The sequence below is a fragment of the Dermochelys coriacea genome, chromosome 2 (assembly GCF_009764565.3).
Source record: "Dermochelys coriacea isolate rDerCor1 chromosome 2, rDerCor1.pri.v4, whole genome shotgun sequence".
NCBI lineage: Eukaryota > Metazoa > Chordata > Testudines > Dermochelyidae > Dermochelys > Dermochelys coriacea.
In genome coordinates, this window is record NC_050069.1 from 199,458,405 (window position 1) to 199,475,175 (window position 16,771).

At 38.6% G+C, this 16,771-nt stretch overlaps 1 protein-coding gene across 5 annotated transcripts in view; it reads left to right on the forward strand.

Moving 5' to 3' along the window:
• The window catches only part of TOP2B (DNA topoisomerase II beta), a 132,446-nt gene that overhangs the window by 96,609 nt on the left and 19,066 nt on the right, over positions 1-16,771 (forward strand). For all 5 annotated transcript variants that reach the window (XM_038392082.2, XM_038392081.2, XM_043509015.1 and 2 more), the window contains exons 14-25: positions 1,808-1,918; positions 2,009-2,114; positions 2,301-2,410; positions 4,714-4,806; positions 4,904-5,018; positions 7,192-7,313; positions 8,216-8,364; positions 9,794-10,025; positions 12,493-12,627; positions 13,147-13,347; positions 15,019-15,214; positions 15,360-15,451. In XM_038392082.2, the coding sequence (XP_038248010.1) occupies positions 1,808-1,918; positions 2,009-2,114; positions 2,301-2,410; positions 4,714-4,806; positions 4,904-5,018; positions 7,192-7,313; positions 8,216-8,364; positions 9,794-10,025; positions 12,493-12,627; positions 13,147-13,347; positions 15,019-15,214; positions 15,360-15,451 (1,662 nt within the window). The remainder of the gene's footprint in view (positions 1-1,807; positions 1,919-2,008; positions 2,115-2,300; positions 2,411-4,713; positions 4,807-4,903; positions 5,019-7,191; positions 7,314-8,215; positions 8,365-9,793; positions 10,026-12,492; positions 12,628-13,146; positions 13,348-15,018; positions 15,215-15,359; positions 15,452-16,771) is intronic.

Below are 16,771 nucleotides of genomic sequence, written 5' to 3' on the forward strand. Positions count from 1 at the left end.
CAGCTAAGCAGTCTGAGCCATAGGGAAGGGTGAGCACCAACAGAGTCTAGGGGCTCAGGCAGGGGTGAGCACCAGCGCATTCTAAGGGCTCAGGTAAGGGCGAGCACCAGCACAGTCTAGAGGCAGCGGAGGATGGTAGGGTACCACAGGCTTCCTGGCCTAAGATGGGAGTGCTGCCACCTCAGGGGTGGGGTGGTAGGGGGACATGGGCCTGCCCACTGCATACCAGCCCAGGGCCCTAACAGTGGCAGAGTAGTCCACCACTGTGTCAGTGGGGGATCTGCCTGCAACATGGTGACCTTGAATCAGGCCAACAGTAAACCAGACGGGCGTTTAGTTTTCTTGGGCTACTTCCTACGTTTCCAGGGTTTGGTACCTCTATACCATGGGGGTTGTCTGTCATCTCAGGAAGCTCTGGTCAATCCTGAGGAGGCAGCCCTGGCAGCACATCTGCAGGCTCCAGCAACAGGTAGGATGCATTTGTCTCCTGTGATGGCTCCAGCCCAGCTGAGCTGCAGGGCCCGTCTTTTGTACTTCTGCTTCCTGTCCTGCCCTTCTGCTTCCAGCGGGTGGACATGGCTCTCCTGGTTCTGTCCATCAGGAGGCATGTTATGGTCCCTTCCTGTCAGTCCTTGAGGGAGGCCTTACCTGCTTGCTACACAACTCTACAGTCTTTCTCAAAAATGGTTCCCATCATTGAAATATGTAGAGCTGCGACTTGGACTTCTATACTTGCGTTTGCTGAGCACTATGCAGTAACTCACAATTCTGCTTCCGATGCAGCATTCGGATCAGCTATGCTTTCCTCTATATTGGACTCAACTCCAAAGCCCCCTCTTCCTTAGGAGAAACTGCTGGTTCACCTGGTAAAGCACCCACAGGGACACTGTTTGAAAGAAAAAGAAATGGTTACTCACCATGTGCACTAACTGTGGTTCTTTGAGATGTCTGTCCCTGTGGGTGCTCCACTGCTCACCCTCGTTCCTCTCTGCTTTGGAGTTCTCTGCTGTGGAGCATCATGGTAGAGAAGAAACTGAGGGTGGTTCACCTGTGGAATGCTATATTACTAGCATGGAGTATGAGGCTAAGTAACATGCATGCACGGGCCGAAAGGATACTGCTATGAGAAATCTCTGATCAAAGGCACCAGGGGGCACAAGCACACCCAGAGTGAAGCATGCATAGGGGGACACATCTCTAAGAACCACAGTTACTGCACAGGGTGAAAAGAAAAGGAGTACTTGTGGCACCTTAGAGACTAACAAATTTATTAGAGCATAAGCTTTCGTGAGCTACAGCTCACTTCATCGGATGCATTTGGTGGAAAAAACAGAGGAGAGATTTATATATACACACACAGAGAACATGAAACAATGCACAGGGTGAGTAACCATTTTGTTAAATTGCTGCTGAGTTGCTGAAGAATCCTATCAACAGAACCTGTCCAGGGGATCCATTCGGCCACTCCCCTTTCAGTTCAAGCCATACACTTCTGCATCTATGCTGTCTTGCTGCTGATGAAAAGAAGGTTGTAGGTACTTTGTGCTTTGGCAACCGCGCTCTGAGGACTTCTTCTACAGGAGGTCTAATCCCCTAGGCTATGCTTGTACAACCCAGAACTGAAACTACCCATTTGATTAAATGTTTCCCACTAAAAAAACATTGCTTCATTCTTATCCAGGTCAGTGAGATTTGTAACTATTGACACGTTGACTCCTTAATCATATATTGACTTTATTTTTGTCAGTTCACTTGCACTGGAGCTAATATGCCATATTCACTGATAGTGTTCCTTTTTCATATTTAGGATCAGGATGGATCTCACATAAAAGGCCTGTTAATCAATTTTATTCATCACAATTGGCCATCTCTTTTGAAACATGGTTTTCTTGAGGAATTCATTACTCCCATTGTAAAGGTACAGCTTATACTGACAATATAAAGTTTGGATGTATTGTAGATAACATTATAAAAAAGGCTGACTAGGTATATTTTTGTTGGTTTTAAGGCAAGCAAAAGTAAGCAGGAACTTGCCTTCTACAGTATCCCTGAATTTGATGAGTGGAAGAAACATATGGAGAATCATAAAGCATGGAAGATAAAATACTACAAAGGTTTGTTTTTAACAAAACACTCATGGACTTGAAAAAGCAATCATTGGGTGATGTCTGTTTGTTTTAGTAAGCACTTGTAGAATAGTTTTGGAAGTTATTTCAAAGTCAATCACCATAAATTGTTTGGAAAACATGACAATTCAAATACTATGATTATGTAGTAATTGTTTTCTCCTCATCATGCAGGTTTGGGTACCAGCACTGCTAAAGAAGCAAAGGAATACTTTGCTGACATGGAGAGGCATCGAATCTTATTCAGATATGCTGGTCCTGAAGATGATGCTGCCATTACACTGGTAAGAACTTTTAAAACTCCTGTGCACCCTGTTTTATGAATGCCATCATTTGCAGGAAGTATTGGGTCAAGAAATCCTGAGTCTTAGTGTACACTGGTTACTTACTTTATTTCTTCATTTTTCAGGTTATTGATGTTTGAACAGTATTACAATTCACATTCAGATGCTGGGCCTCGTGAACATCTGTCTCACCACCTGACATTATGCAAGGACATTACAACAGCTCTTAAAGGGATACTGACAATATGATTTTTTTTAATTAACTAATTTCAACAAAATTTTTTTAGCACTGTCTTTTGGTGAAGGGTCCTGAAAATCTGGAGTTGTAGGAGGTGGAAAGCAGCAAACTCGTATATACTTACTTAATTTCTCTTTCAGACTCTACCCTGGCAGCTTCACATATCTCTTTAGGAGTAGGTTTTTTGGAGGATGGAAGTGGGACCTTCTAAGGCTTATATGGTTGGACTACTAAAAAGAGTTATACTGGATTGTATCAGAGCAGAATAAAATGAATTTTTAAAGTTCAGATAATTTTTAGGGGAGTTTATTGAATGGTTTATAAAATAGAAATAGAATAGCATACAGAAAATAATTGCCACATACATTGTCTTTTAAAACATTTTTACTCTGTGCTGGAGAAGCATGATACACCTAGATGGCACAGATAAACGGACAGTCTGTGAGCCGGAATTGCTTGTCCCAAAACACACAGGACCAAATCCTAGCTCTTTACTCTCTCTCTACTCAATCTGTGTGAAAACCAAGGACCAGATTGCTCCTTTCTACAGTAAAACTTGAAGGCAATTAGTTAAGGGGGAAGGAAAAGTTCATGACCATAACCTACAAAGGTTCTCCTCCATTGGTCTAGTTGGAAAGGGGGACAGATTTGGCAACTTCCCTCTCCCCTCACAGAATGGTCTGTGTGGCCATTGGGATCCACAAGAGGCCTATACTTCCGAACTTGATTTGTATCCCTGGCATCTTCCTGCTCCTTAGCAGCATAATTCCAATGCAGCTGTGCTACCAGGAACTGTCCTTAACTGTGGCTACATCCTGGACTGAATTATATATGGTTGGATCATGAGGGTCATTGTCAAGACAGTGTACTAAGATTTGGTCTGGTCACAGAAATGAATGTGAAGGCAACTGTTTGAACCAGGTAGTTAGTAAATTTAAATTCCAGAAAAAGAAATTATATGCTTTTCTGAATAAATTTTTTCACCTAGGGTAACCAGTGAGTGGCAGTTCTAATTTCAGATATGCATGCATTATTACCACACCATATAAAAAATCCACTTTTGTAGTTGAATAAGCAGTAGGGAATTTTCACTTATTTATTAATATGCACCTGCATATCTCAGTTAGAACTGAGCTCAAAGTTACTAGTGGCCATACTGCATGGTTGTCATTTACTTTTCATAATTATTAGAACGCCATTATTTCTGTGTTTCTGAATCATTCGCTCTTCGGGACAAATCTTACCCAATCCCTCTCACACTCACATGGGTGAGGAAGATAGTATAATCAAAGTCATTCTGCTGTGTGGGATAAGGAGGGAAGGATGCATGGAGCCTGCACTCTGGGTTTTTTCTGTGTTCTGTAGTAGGTGGTTGGTTGGTGGTTAGCTAGGGAACAGTGCATCTGGTAGATTTGCAAGTGTGTGTATCCACTCTCACCCCCAAATATGGAGTGAGTGGCTAGCAGTTATGGATGGTGGTATTGCAGCCCTGTGGCTGTGGAACAGACTTGGGATATAAGCTGACAGGGGGGAGAGAGAATATCTCTTCTGACAGCTACAGAATTCTCTAGTTCCAAAGCCATTTATTTAAGCTTCATATTGGTATTAGGCTGTGGTTCATTGGGCCCTACCTTGCAATCTGTATGTGAGAGAAGCTCACAGCTTCTTAAGGTTTGACTTGAAAGTACATTTCTACTCTGAAAAGTGGGAGTTTTTTTCTTCAGTAAGGCCTGCAAGATTTGGCCCACTATGTGTGGATCTCAAAAAGTATTGCAAGTATTGTATAAGAACCTGCTGATCAGAGAACTGCCCATTTGAAAACATACCAACAATAATTGTTCTGACTGTAATGAGAGTAGTTTGTTGTGAGCGGGTATACAAGAGGATATGTATTTAAATAATTCCTCTAAGAGAGCAGCAATTTATACAGATTGTTTTTATAATTTTTACCTTTAATAAAAGTTACTGTATATTTAAAAGAACCTTGCAATATTTTACAATAATTATTAAAATTACACATGTATAATGCTGTATATGCTAATAATATGATCTGAAATATTTGCAGGCCTTCAGTAAAAAGAAAATTGATGACCGAAAAGAGTGGTTAACAAACTTCATGGAAGACAGACGACAGCGTCGGTTACATGGCCTTCCAGAGGTTAGTTCTAAATGAGGAGAAGAGACCTGGAGGATGATGGCTAAAATTAATGCAGTTTCACTGTTAAAATTGTACTGATGTATACATTTTCTTTTAGCAATTTCTGTATGGTACAGCAACAAAGCATTTGACTTACAATGACTTCATTAACAAGGAGTTGATTCTCTTCTCAAACTCAGACAATGAGAGATCCATTCCATCCTTGGTTGATGGTAAGTAGATATTCATGGCGATTTATGAGGATGTACCTTTTATCCTTGTCATTTTGAAGGAGATGACTGTATTTGAAAAGAAGTTGGTACTCTGAGAATGAATTTTTGGAATTAGTGAGAGAAATTGAGAACCTGTATGTTTCTGCTTCATTACTTTGCCTCTAATGTACAGTACTGAGTTGTTTCCTCTCTGAAGTGAAACTAGAGGCAGCTCAAGTTGTAGCTTAACAACCTGTCCACTTGGCCAAACCTCATCCCTGGACTGTGCAAGTGCTCTACTTCTGTTACAAGCGTTCCTTTCTTTCAGCGCTCATATTCATCGACATTCAATTCACGTTAGCAATAGGGAGCGGATTACGGTGAAAGTCCTGTCCTCCCCTTCTCACATCAAGGGCAGTGTTTTGGAGGCATTGGACCCATGCTGGGATCTTTCAGGTTTACCACCTTTTCTCCCATGGAGCAGCATCGACATGCAAAGAAGCACCCCACACACAAAGCATGCTCCATTTGTAAAGCTCACAGCAGGAGAAGGAGATATATACCTATCCTGTTTTCAGCCCAGGCTCATCCAGGAAAAAGGGGTTTGGAGTCTCATAGGTGGGATGAGATTCCCCCTTTCCCTCAACAACATAGACTTCACAACAAAGCACAAGGTGTACTTAAGACAGGTGATACCCAGAGAGAGGTGCATAAACACTGCCATTCTCATCCAGCCTCAATAGAGAAGAACCCTTAATCAGTCTAATTTAGGTGAGAAGCCTAAGGTTCCTTGCTCATAGCACTTAAATGGGGGCTAGCCAGCCTGGGGTAAAGACAGATATCTTCTCCCTTCATGGAAGGGTAAACCTTCTACTGCCCCTTCTCTATTGACCTCTTCTCAGATGAGGAAGAACAGCATACAAGCTCCCAACCAAAAGCATATGCAAAAGGAAAAGCATATGCAAAAATCTCAAAACTCCCTTAAGGTTGGAAAAGAAGAGTATTTGATCATATAAATATAGACTGTAACGTGCATCTGCACAAGGGGTTGAATGGATCACATTAATTCTGGCATTTCTTAACTTTTAAGTGCTTGACTTTGCAACCTTATTGTTCTTTTAACATAACTTTTGTATGCAATTTTCTCAGTTTTTAAATAAAGCAAACTGAAAGAAATTACATCATGTGGAACCATATTCATCCCCACATAGGTTATCAGTGGGGTTGGAACTTTTATATCCACAGCAAAAACCTCTACTGCCTGAGAAACAGAAAACTGGTAGAAATAGTAGGCTGGTGACCTTTATGTAGATGAATCACTAGAAAGGAATCACCCTTTGCACATGCTCTGCATACATCTCTTGTTAGAGACTGGCAGCTAAATTTTACATTTCATATGGGCTGAGCATCCTCCAGCCCAAGGCTAGGCAAGACTTTCCCTGCAATTGTTGCTCCCAGCTGCTCAGGTCTGTGGTGGCGCTGGGCACCAGCACTAAGAGCCGGGTCTCACCTGTGCTCTCAGTGTTCTCCTGTTGGTGTGCAAACAGCCTGAGAGCAGGACATAGGCAGACTCAAACAAAGAGGGGTTAGGAGCAGAGAGGGGCAAAGGATAGGATAGGTAAAGGGTCACCCTACAGTGGGAACAGGAGTAGGGTGGGGACAGGTGCAGAAGGGTCTGTAACCATTAAAACACCAGAACTTGGAACAGAACCCAGGTTTTCTGAGTGCCAAACACTCACTTGCTATATAGTAAGTAACTATAAAATCCACTAGCAAACTATGTCTTTTTCAGAAGCGTAACAGCCATTTGGGTGGATTTTCATGGAAAACGCAAAAGGAACATTTCTGAATCCAGGGACAGGATTGAGATTTAGCTGGATAGTGGGGAATTATTGAATGCTGCATGTTAATATTAAGTTAATTAGCTAGAAAACTTCAGTTTATATCACTGTCTCTTTTCATCATCACAATTTTTGCTTACAGTTGGTTAATATAAATGTGTCCTTTTATGCTGTATTTATGAATTTGCTAAATATTGTATAGATTTATTTTCATTCAACATAAATTTTATCTCCCTTTCAAAAGAGATTAGAAATGTGTTCTCTGGGGGGGGGGGGAGAGAGAGAATTTATAATTTCAAAAAGGGGTGTGTGGGGGGGTATATGTATTTAAAAAGCATTATTCTTCTAAACAGGTTTTAAGCCAGGGCAGCGCAAAGTTTTGTTCACCTGCTTTAAGAGAAACGATAAACGTGAGGTTAAAGTTGCTCAGCTGGCTGGTTCTGTTGCTGAAATGTCAGCTTATCATCATGGAGAGGTGAGTATGAAAAATGGGAAGGATGTATTTTTTCTATATAGAATATAGGTGAATTTTTTATTTCGTCAAAAGCATTTAACAATTGACCAAGAGTCCTTCTAGTAGAAGTGTTCAGAACCTTTTTAAGAAAGTGAACTAAATGGAATCCATTTTGATAAGAAGACAGTTAGTTTTATCCTTCATACACAGCCATGTCCCAAACAAAGATTCTAGGCTATGGGAAATTATTCTGGGGCAGCTAGTTAGTGGACTTGGACCAGGTCCTCAGTCATGCCAGCTGTATACCTGACCATGTGTTAGACTTAGACAGGAAAGACAAATTGTTTTTACGTAAAAGTAAAGAAAGTTAAAATGGGATTCTGTGATCTCTTTCCAGAACATTTTGAAATTGTCTGATACAATTTCTTGCGTGTAATAAGATTAAAGTATTTGTTTTCCAGCCTTTCTTGTATTTATCTGGAATATTAGCAATACCGCCAAAAATAGAATTGTCAAAATATAAATATAAAAATATACGTTCAGAAAGCCACCATGATCATTTTGTGGGAGAGGAGGGATGATGCACAATCAGCAGAGGTTATTCTCTCCTGTACACAGAAGTGAGTGTTTGAAAACTCAAACAAAACATTTGTGTGAGGGTAGGGGATGAGAAAGTAATGCATATGTAAACTTCCTTGTACAGAAGGACAATGAGAGAGAATACAATATTTTAACAGTTGAACTACAGATTCCCTATTTCTGTAATAAATTATAGCTGTCCATTTTTCAGAGGGACCATGTTTGAAATCAGGGTAGAATGAGTTATGGATTATCTGGCAATGAAAACCTGTTATACTAGCTGATTAGGAAGGAGTACAGTTTCTTACAGTGAATAGTAACCATGTCTATGTATTTTCTTCCAGCAAGCATTAATGATGACTATTGTCAACTTGGCTCAGAACTTCGTTGGAAGTAACAATGTTAATCTACTGCAGCCTATTGGTCAGTTTGGTACCAGGCTTCATGGTGGGAAGGATGCTGCCAGCCCTCGTTATATTTTCACAATGTTAAGGTAAAAGCTTGCTCAAAACAAATTAAACTAAAAACACACACAGAGCCAAATTTTCAAATTGCCTTTGTTACTGCACTACAAGATTTGCAAGTATGTATTTGTTTGTGAGGATGTATGTAAGAGACGAAGAAACCAAGTAGCTGGGTATGCTCAAATTCCTGATTCACATGTGCAGATACATTTTTCTTGCGCACAGATTTTCCTGCTAATTTTGTGAGAGTAATACTTGTGGACTTAAAAAAAAAAGTTAGCTGTACAAATTTTACTTTGAATCATAAGGTTACAGATTGAAAAGGCAGATCATCCAGTTCAACTATCAGTCTTCAAAAATGGAACTGTGCGATTTCATGTTGTCTTTCTGATTCCACATAAAATGTGTTATAATCCTTTTGCCCATGAATGTATTTCTGTATGGCAGCCTTACTACTCAGTATAGGCTTTGAAAGGCAAGCTGTGTTGTTTTCTTCTTCCATATGGCCAGTATTTAGATTCTTCAAACAAAATTATGATCTCAGTTGCACCTGTGCAACCACAATGTAAACTAATGGGATTTCCTAAGTATAATTGAGAGTATAATTTAAAGACAGTGGAGTGACCTGGAAGTAAATTAGAGTGTAGTTTGGCAGACAGAATTTGTTCCCTATAGTAAATTCTAATATTTTGTCCAGTCTGATTATAAATGTCACACTATATGGCTTCTACCATTTCCCTTAATAAACTATTTCACGTTGATATTGAGCCTTAATTTCTTTTTGTTAATTTCATTTGATTATTCTAGTTATATTCCCTTCTGCATGAAAATCAGTTTTGGATTCCTTCCACATATAATGTTTCTATGGTACAGTACTTTAATATGTTCTCCAGTTCATTTAATCATATGCTAGAAGACTGATTTGCCTAGTTTATTGTGCATAATTGGTAAAGGGCCCACTGATGAAACCTCTGTTTGCAAAGTGTCTCATGGACTGTTGAGGCTGTTATGCCTACAGTTAAGCTTGGCTTTTTTGGTTTGGTATGAAACTGTGAACAATGCTGTTTTCTAACTGTCTGCTTGACTTATCTCTAGTCTTTTGAGTAGAAGTATTGAAATATATGAGTCTTGATTACTTTAGTGTACCAGATTTCTGTATGTTTTAAACATAGGATGGTAAGATATATGCACATGTGGTCATAAAAAAACAAAAAACCCCAAAACCGAAGTACCCTGTATTTATTATGAACTGATTGTTCCACTGTGAAGGTTCAATAATACTTCTGTCCTTGTATCAGAAAACAGTATTTTCAGCTTCATAATGACAATTAAAAAGAGAGAAAATACAATTTTTTTTAATGAGATGAAATTTGTGCCCATTAATCTTCATAGTGTAAACACATTTTTTGACTTACTGGCCTCTTGTTAAAGTACGTTGTTTTCTTCTTTTTTTCAAAGCCCTTTAGCACGGCTGCTTTTTCCTGCAGTGGATGACAACCTGCTTAAATTCCTTTATGATGATAACCAGCGTGTAGAACCAGAGTGGTATATTCCCATCATTCCCATGGTTTTAGTAAATGGTGCTGAGGGAATTGGTACAGGATGGGCATGTAAACTTCCTAACTATGACACCAGAGAGATTGTGAACAATGTCAGACGAATGCTGGATGGCTTGGATCCCCATCCTATGGTAATGTAACTCACAGCGTATGCTACTATTTTTATGTTTCCTAAACAAACCTGAGTTTTGCATTTATAAAGAGCATCTTATATCACTTTAGAAACACATCCCTGCCAAGTGATTATCACCTCTGGAGAGGAATTTATTGTTTTATGTCTTATTCCCATTGAAACCAGTATATTGTAATTTTACTGATTCTTTTAAAGGTTTTTTCCTCCATTCTACTCGTTGATTTGTCAATGTGCTCTCAAAATCACAATTGTTGTGGAAAGATCTATTGAATATTGTGATCTGGTAGCTAAAAAGCTGGATCAATCATTTCTTTAAGATAAGTTACAATATATCTTCAGCCAACCTTAAAGCCTCTATGGCTTGCATTGGAATCTCTAAAGCGTTCTTTGTCTCGACTAAACTATGTTCCCTTTTATGTTCCTCTATAGCTAGAAGAAAAATATTGTTATTAAACAGGGAAACCAACAATTTCCAAATCGTAACTCTTATGTGTTCATTTGTTTAAAGTTTGTTTTGGGAAGCTCTCAGTGCTGCCGCATACCTGAAAAGGCTCCAAATGATGGAAGAAAAGAAGAGCCCAGCTCAGTCTGAAATCATTTCGGCATAAATTCAGCTGAAATCTAGACAGCAGAAACAACCCTTTCATGTTTATTACTAGTTTGGACATGAGTGCTGGGTTAGGTTTGCCTGTTTCATAGAAGCAAAGTTTTATTTTTTTAATTTTATTTTTCAGTTCAGATTCCACTTGCTGGACTTCTGCAGTTGGATCCCTGTTCACTGCATTTGTTTGAGAAAGCAGCTTCAGCTTTCACAACACAGGATTTCCTCTCACCAACTGCTGGGAATGCCACATAAATGAAAATTTTCACTAATTGGAATCTGTTGGCCTTCCTTTTAGGACAACCTGAGAATTCAGTATATTTAACCTGCATTCTGTCCTGTTTGGCCAAAGGGACCTTGTCTACTGTAACTGTGCCTTAGTGGGTCACAACTGAGGATGCCAAATTCAGTACTAACTGCTTAGAAATAGGGCAAACACAACCCAAAACTGGTGGTTATTCTTTTATAAGATATACCAAACCAGCCACAAAAGTAAACTCCTGTTTCACCACACTGGCTAACATACAGGCAGTTTCCTCAGACATTTCAGTTCTTGTATCACCACCAAAATCACTGGATTCAGAGAGGAGTGGTTCTTTACAACCAGTCTCATCAAATAATAGGTTCTCCTGATCTGAAGGACCAGCCACACACCCAGGTCAATATATAACTTTGATATGACCCCAAATCATGCTGGTGCCAATCCTTTAGTATCTAAAATCTAAAGGTTTATTTATAAAAAGAAAGAAAAAAATGAGCGTTCAAATTGGTTAAAGGACTCACTTACATACAATAATGGCAAAGTTCTCGGTTCAGGTTTGTAGCAGTGATGGAATCAAGTGCTGGCTTAAGTCAAATCTCTGGATACATCCACAGCTTATTCAGCCCATTGTTCAGAGCTTCAGTTTGTAGCAAAGTTCCTTCAGATGTAAGAAGCAGGACTGAAGACAAAATGGAGAAGATGCAGCTGCCTTTTATAGTCTTTTGCCATGCAGCCTGTGCTTCCTTTGTTTCAAACACAAGCTGCCCAGCACATGGCTTGGAAGCCTTAGACTTCTGTCCATAGGCATGTCCCTGCATGCCTTGCTGAGTCATAAGGTGTATCTGCCTTCTCTCAATGGGTCAGTTGTATAGCTGATGGTCCTTAATGGGCCATCAAGCAGGCTAGGCAGTGCTGATGCCAAACTGCCTGGATGTCACCCAGAAGCATAGCACAAATTTGAAATACAGACATACATACATACTTATAACTCATAATACAAGAATGATACAAACATATAAACAAGATTATCATATCTGGCAAATTATAACATTTTTGTAGATATTGTACATGGCATATCTGGCTGTGACCAGTGTCCCAGTTTGGGATAGCTATGGTCACTCAATTAGGGTGAACTGCAAGAATAGGGCAGACAATCCCCATAAAGCTGGTGGATATTCCAATACTTATAACTTCACATACAAAAATGATACATGCATACAGATAGCAAAACATAACCTTTTCATAGACACCTCACTTGACAATCTTTGTACAATATTTGCAGCAAATCTATAACAGTGATTGCAACAATGATCTATATGGTCATATATTAATCAGATAATGTCACATCTACACTAGCATTTTTTTAAAAAACTCACTGTCACTGGTGCAATTCCATCTTCCAAATAAATATCACCTATTCACAAAGGGTTCTAATTATATGTTCTCACCATTTTATGTGTTTGTTTTTCGTTTGTACTGTAATATATCTGCAGTGTATTGTAAAGTGTGTTGCAAACTTACACCTTTATATAAACAAATAATTCTTCCCAACTTTTCGTTTTGAAGAACATTATTAATCTGTACTATTACTTGTATTTGCAGCTTCCAAACTACAAAAACTTTAAAGGAACTATCCAGGAACTTGGTCAGAATCAGTATGCAGTTAGTGGTGAAATATTTGTGGTGGACAGGAATACAGTAGAGATTACAGAGCTTCCAGTGAGAACATGGACCCAGGTTAGTTACAATGAAATAAATTTAGTTTAAGACAACTTTCCTAGACTACTTAATCACATATTCAGATGAATTCCTTAGGCTGGTGTTAGTATGCATTTCAGGAAACAAAGCATGGGTTTCCTTTTTCTTGGCCTCAGTAGAAGGTATGTTTGTTGTCATGCTACCTACTGTATTTTACTGTAAGGAATACCATTTTGTCTTCTTGAATTAATCCACATTCCCTTTTCTTCACTGTATGTCTTCAAACATGCTGTCCATACTTCGCTTAGGGACGTCAAATGCCTACACGACTGCTACCAGTTCTGGTGTGCATTCTGCAGATTGTCTTGTCAAAAGGTTCAGATACGATTTTTTTTTTTTACCAGGTGGCTCTGAGTGACTCTTGGTGATACAGGGCATTATAATCCCTTAACATTGTGTGATTTTGGAGCATATCCATTTGCATTGTTCAGTCATGTTGAGGAATTACAATTCTTGCTTTATGTTGTTCATTTCTACTGTTTGCTATCTTTCTTGTAGGTATACAAAGAACAAGTGCTAGAACCTATGTTGAATGGGACCGAAAAAACTCCAGCATTAATTTCCGATTACAAAGAGTACCACACTGATACAACTGTGAAATTTGTTGTGAAAATGACAGAAGAAAAACTTGCTCAAGCAGAAGCTGCTGGATTGCACAAAGTCTTTAAACTTCAAACAAGTCTTACTTGTAATTCTATGGTAACTTTTCTATGTTTGACTACCAGAATCATTACGGTAGCTTGTTGTGAGCTCACCTGTTTTTAGATGGCCTGCTGGTGGCACTTTATTGGTCCAATACATGACATAGCGCATCTCTTTCATGTTTTGTTACTAACAAAAAGAATTACTGAGCATTTAAGTTGTTAGTTCTGTGATGCAATAGATTTGTCTCTGGCTCATTTTAGGCAGTGAAACTTAAATTTTGAAGCTTCATCAAAAAAATCTGGTGCATTGGACAATGTTGTATACTTAAAAAAAAATATTTAATATCTTATTGTAATTATAGAATGACAGTAATAATTTGGTTCAATGGCTTTAAAATATTCAGTAGCTCTCAGAAGAAACACATCCATTGTAGGGCTCGGGTATCTTTCAGCCTGAAGTAACTGCATTTTTTTTTTCTGCCAGCTAGACAATTTAAATTTCTTTTCACCCAAAAGCTGTGCAGCTAGGCAATAACGTTTAAATATAAAAGATATTTTTTATATGAAAACTTATTTTCCGCCTTACCTTACACTACATCTGTACACAATGAGCGAGAGGGCAATTCCCCTGCTTGTCCATATATACTTGCACTAGCTCTCATCGAGCTAGCATGAGTATAAATAGCAGTGTTGTCTCCGTAGCATTGGTAGTGGCAATGGAGGCACAGCTGATCTGTGCCAAGTACAAACCCATCTGAAACTGGGTTTAATATAATAGTGCAATCTACAAGTTGAAGCATGAGGGGCATACAAATGGTTAGCATATCTGGCATGTAAATACCTTGCAAAGCCAGCTACAACAGTGCCATGCGAACACCTGTTCTCACTTTTGGGTGACATTGTAAATAAGAAGTGGGCAGCAGCAGCGCCCATAATGTAAACCAATTTGTTTGTCTTAGTGATTGGGTGAACAAGAAGTTGGACTGAGTAGATTTGTAGGCTCAAAAGTTTTACATTGTTTTGTTTTTGAGTGCAAAAATTATGTAAAAAAATAATTCTACCTATATAAGTTGCACTTTCACGATAAAGAGATTGCACTTCAGTACTTGTATGAGGTGAATTGAAAAAAAAACTTTTTTACAGTGCAAATATTTGTAATAAAAAATAATAATAAAGTGAGCACTGCACACTTTGTATTTTGTGTTGTAATTGAAATCAATATATTTGAAAATGTAGAAAAACATCCAAAATATTTATAATAAATTTCAATTAGTATTCTATTATTGTTTAACAGTTTGATTAAAACTGATTAATCACAATTAATTTTTTAAATTGAGTTTATTTGTTTTGAGTTAATCACTTGAGTTAACTGCGATTAATTGATTGCACTACTAACCTCTGCTAAATTCAGGGATGTTCATAAATATTTCAAATAGTGTTTGAAAGTATTAGTGCATTAGCTGGATGGGATTTGTTTCTATCACTATGCATGTTCGTGTGCTGTTTGATTGTACATTAGGGACTGATTTTGATCTCATACCAGTTGTACATAGGTAAAACTATAGTGATGTCAATGCAGTTAATCTTGATTTACACCTCTGTAAGAAACTTTTTAAAAATCCAATTCTATATACATTGTATGTATATATGTAACATTAGAATATACATAAACTCACTTATGTGGTGTTTAACTTAAAAAATATTATTTTGTTTGGATCTTCTGTAGGTGCTATTTGATCATATGGGATGTCTGAAGAAGTATGAAACTGTGCAAGATATTCTGAAAGAATTCTTTGATTTACGATTAAATTACTATAGTTTACGCAAAGAGTGGCTTGTAGGAATGTTGGGGGCAGAATCTACCAAGCTTAACAATCAAGCTCGCTTCATTCTAGAGAAGATACAGGGGAAAATTACCATAGGTAAGAAGAAGAATTATTAAACTTACAAGTTAGAACTGATAAATGTAGAAAAAACATTTTGAGACGTAATTTAGATCAAAATAACATGTAGACAAAAAGGCATCCGTTTTCTTGACCCAAACTTTATTTTGTCTCTCCCACATAGAGAATAGGTCAAAGAGAGATTTGATTCAAATGTTAGTCCAGAGAGGTTTTGAATCTGACCCAGTGAAAGCCTGGAAGGAAGCACAAGAAAAGGTAATAATCTGAGTCCCTCTTGATTCTTTGCAGATTAAGTATTGTTGTATTTGTAGGGCAGAGATGTGGAAATTGTTTTATAGTTATGGATAAGATTTATTATTCTTGTGTAGAATTATGAATATTTAATAGGTTAGTGTTAAGAATTATAAACATCTGTATAATTTAAATGGTTATATTTTTTGTTCATGTATGTTAATGACAATAAAAAAAAATAGTCTCTTTCTCTCTCTCCTTCCCTTTGCCAGTTTACCATTTAAATTAATATCTGGAAAAGAAATTAACTAAGTAAGAACATTGCCACATATCACTCTCCTGCATCTAGATAAATTAAAAACCCCAAACTGGGCTAATTCAAAGTTGAAATGTAAACAGTTATCTGTCATGGGGTGCACCACTCACTGCTATTCTGGCTCTGCCTCCTGGTCACTCTAGGGATTAGCTTTTGAGGTCAACGTCTCCTTCCGCAGCTTGCATGCTGTCATATTCTCTCTCACACAGGTCTGCTGCTCCTCTTTCATCCTCATTTGTCCCGCAGTGTCCTCTTTGTGACTCAGCCTTCTGGCCAGGTCACCCAATATTCCCCCCATCCAGGGTTGCAGTCCCTTTTCTCTAGCAGTCGTGGGCAGTCTTCCCTCTCACTGCCCCGTGATGCCACTCTCAGTGGCTGGAAGGGGAATTTGGGCCTGCCCTCTGCTCCATGTTCCAGGCCAGGGGCCTTCAGCTCATGAGTACTGGGCTTTCCTCTTTCAGTCCTCACTGCTCCTTCCCTGGATGGCTTCCTACCACACCTGGTTCATCTTCTTACTCTGGGTATTCCAGCTCCTCATCCCTCTTGCTACCTTGCAGCCTTTCCTAGCAGCCCCCTTCTCTTGCCAGCAACCTGCCTATTTCTGCACAGCTGAACCTGTTTCTAATTAGTTCCCTGGTTCCTTAGTCCTCCTGGTGCAGCCTGTGGAATTAATTGGCCTGCCTGGCCATCTTAACCCCTTCCAATCCTGTGTGAATGTTCAGAGGAACAATAATTTGGCCTCCTCAGACATTATATACAGAGCATTACACTTCAATTTACTGATGCAACCCGTACGTGCATGACTGATCATTCTCTAACACTATGTTCTTTTGAGCATATAGTATGATATTTATTTGCATATGAGAGAAATATGAGAGATTGACCTTTGGAATACAAAATAAATATTACCTTTGTTCTTTTTAGTTACGTATAAGTCAATCAAATTTGCTAGAATATTTCATTTTTAGAAGTGTTTTATTTGAAGTAACTTCTTTGAGTAAGAAGATTAAGAGCGCTTTTTGACCTAA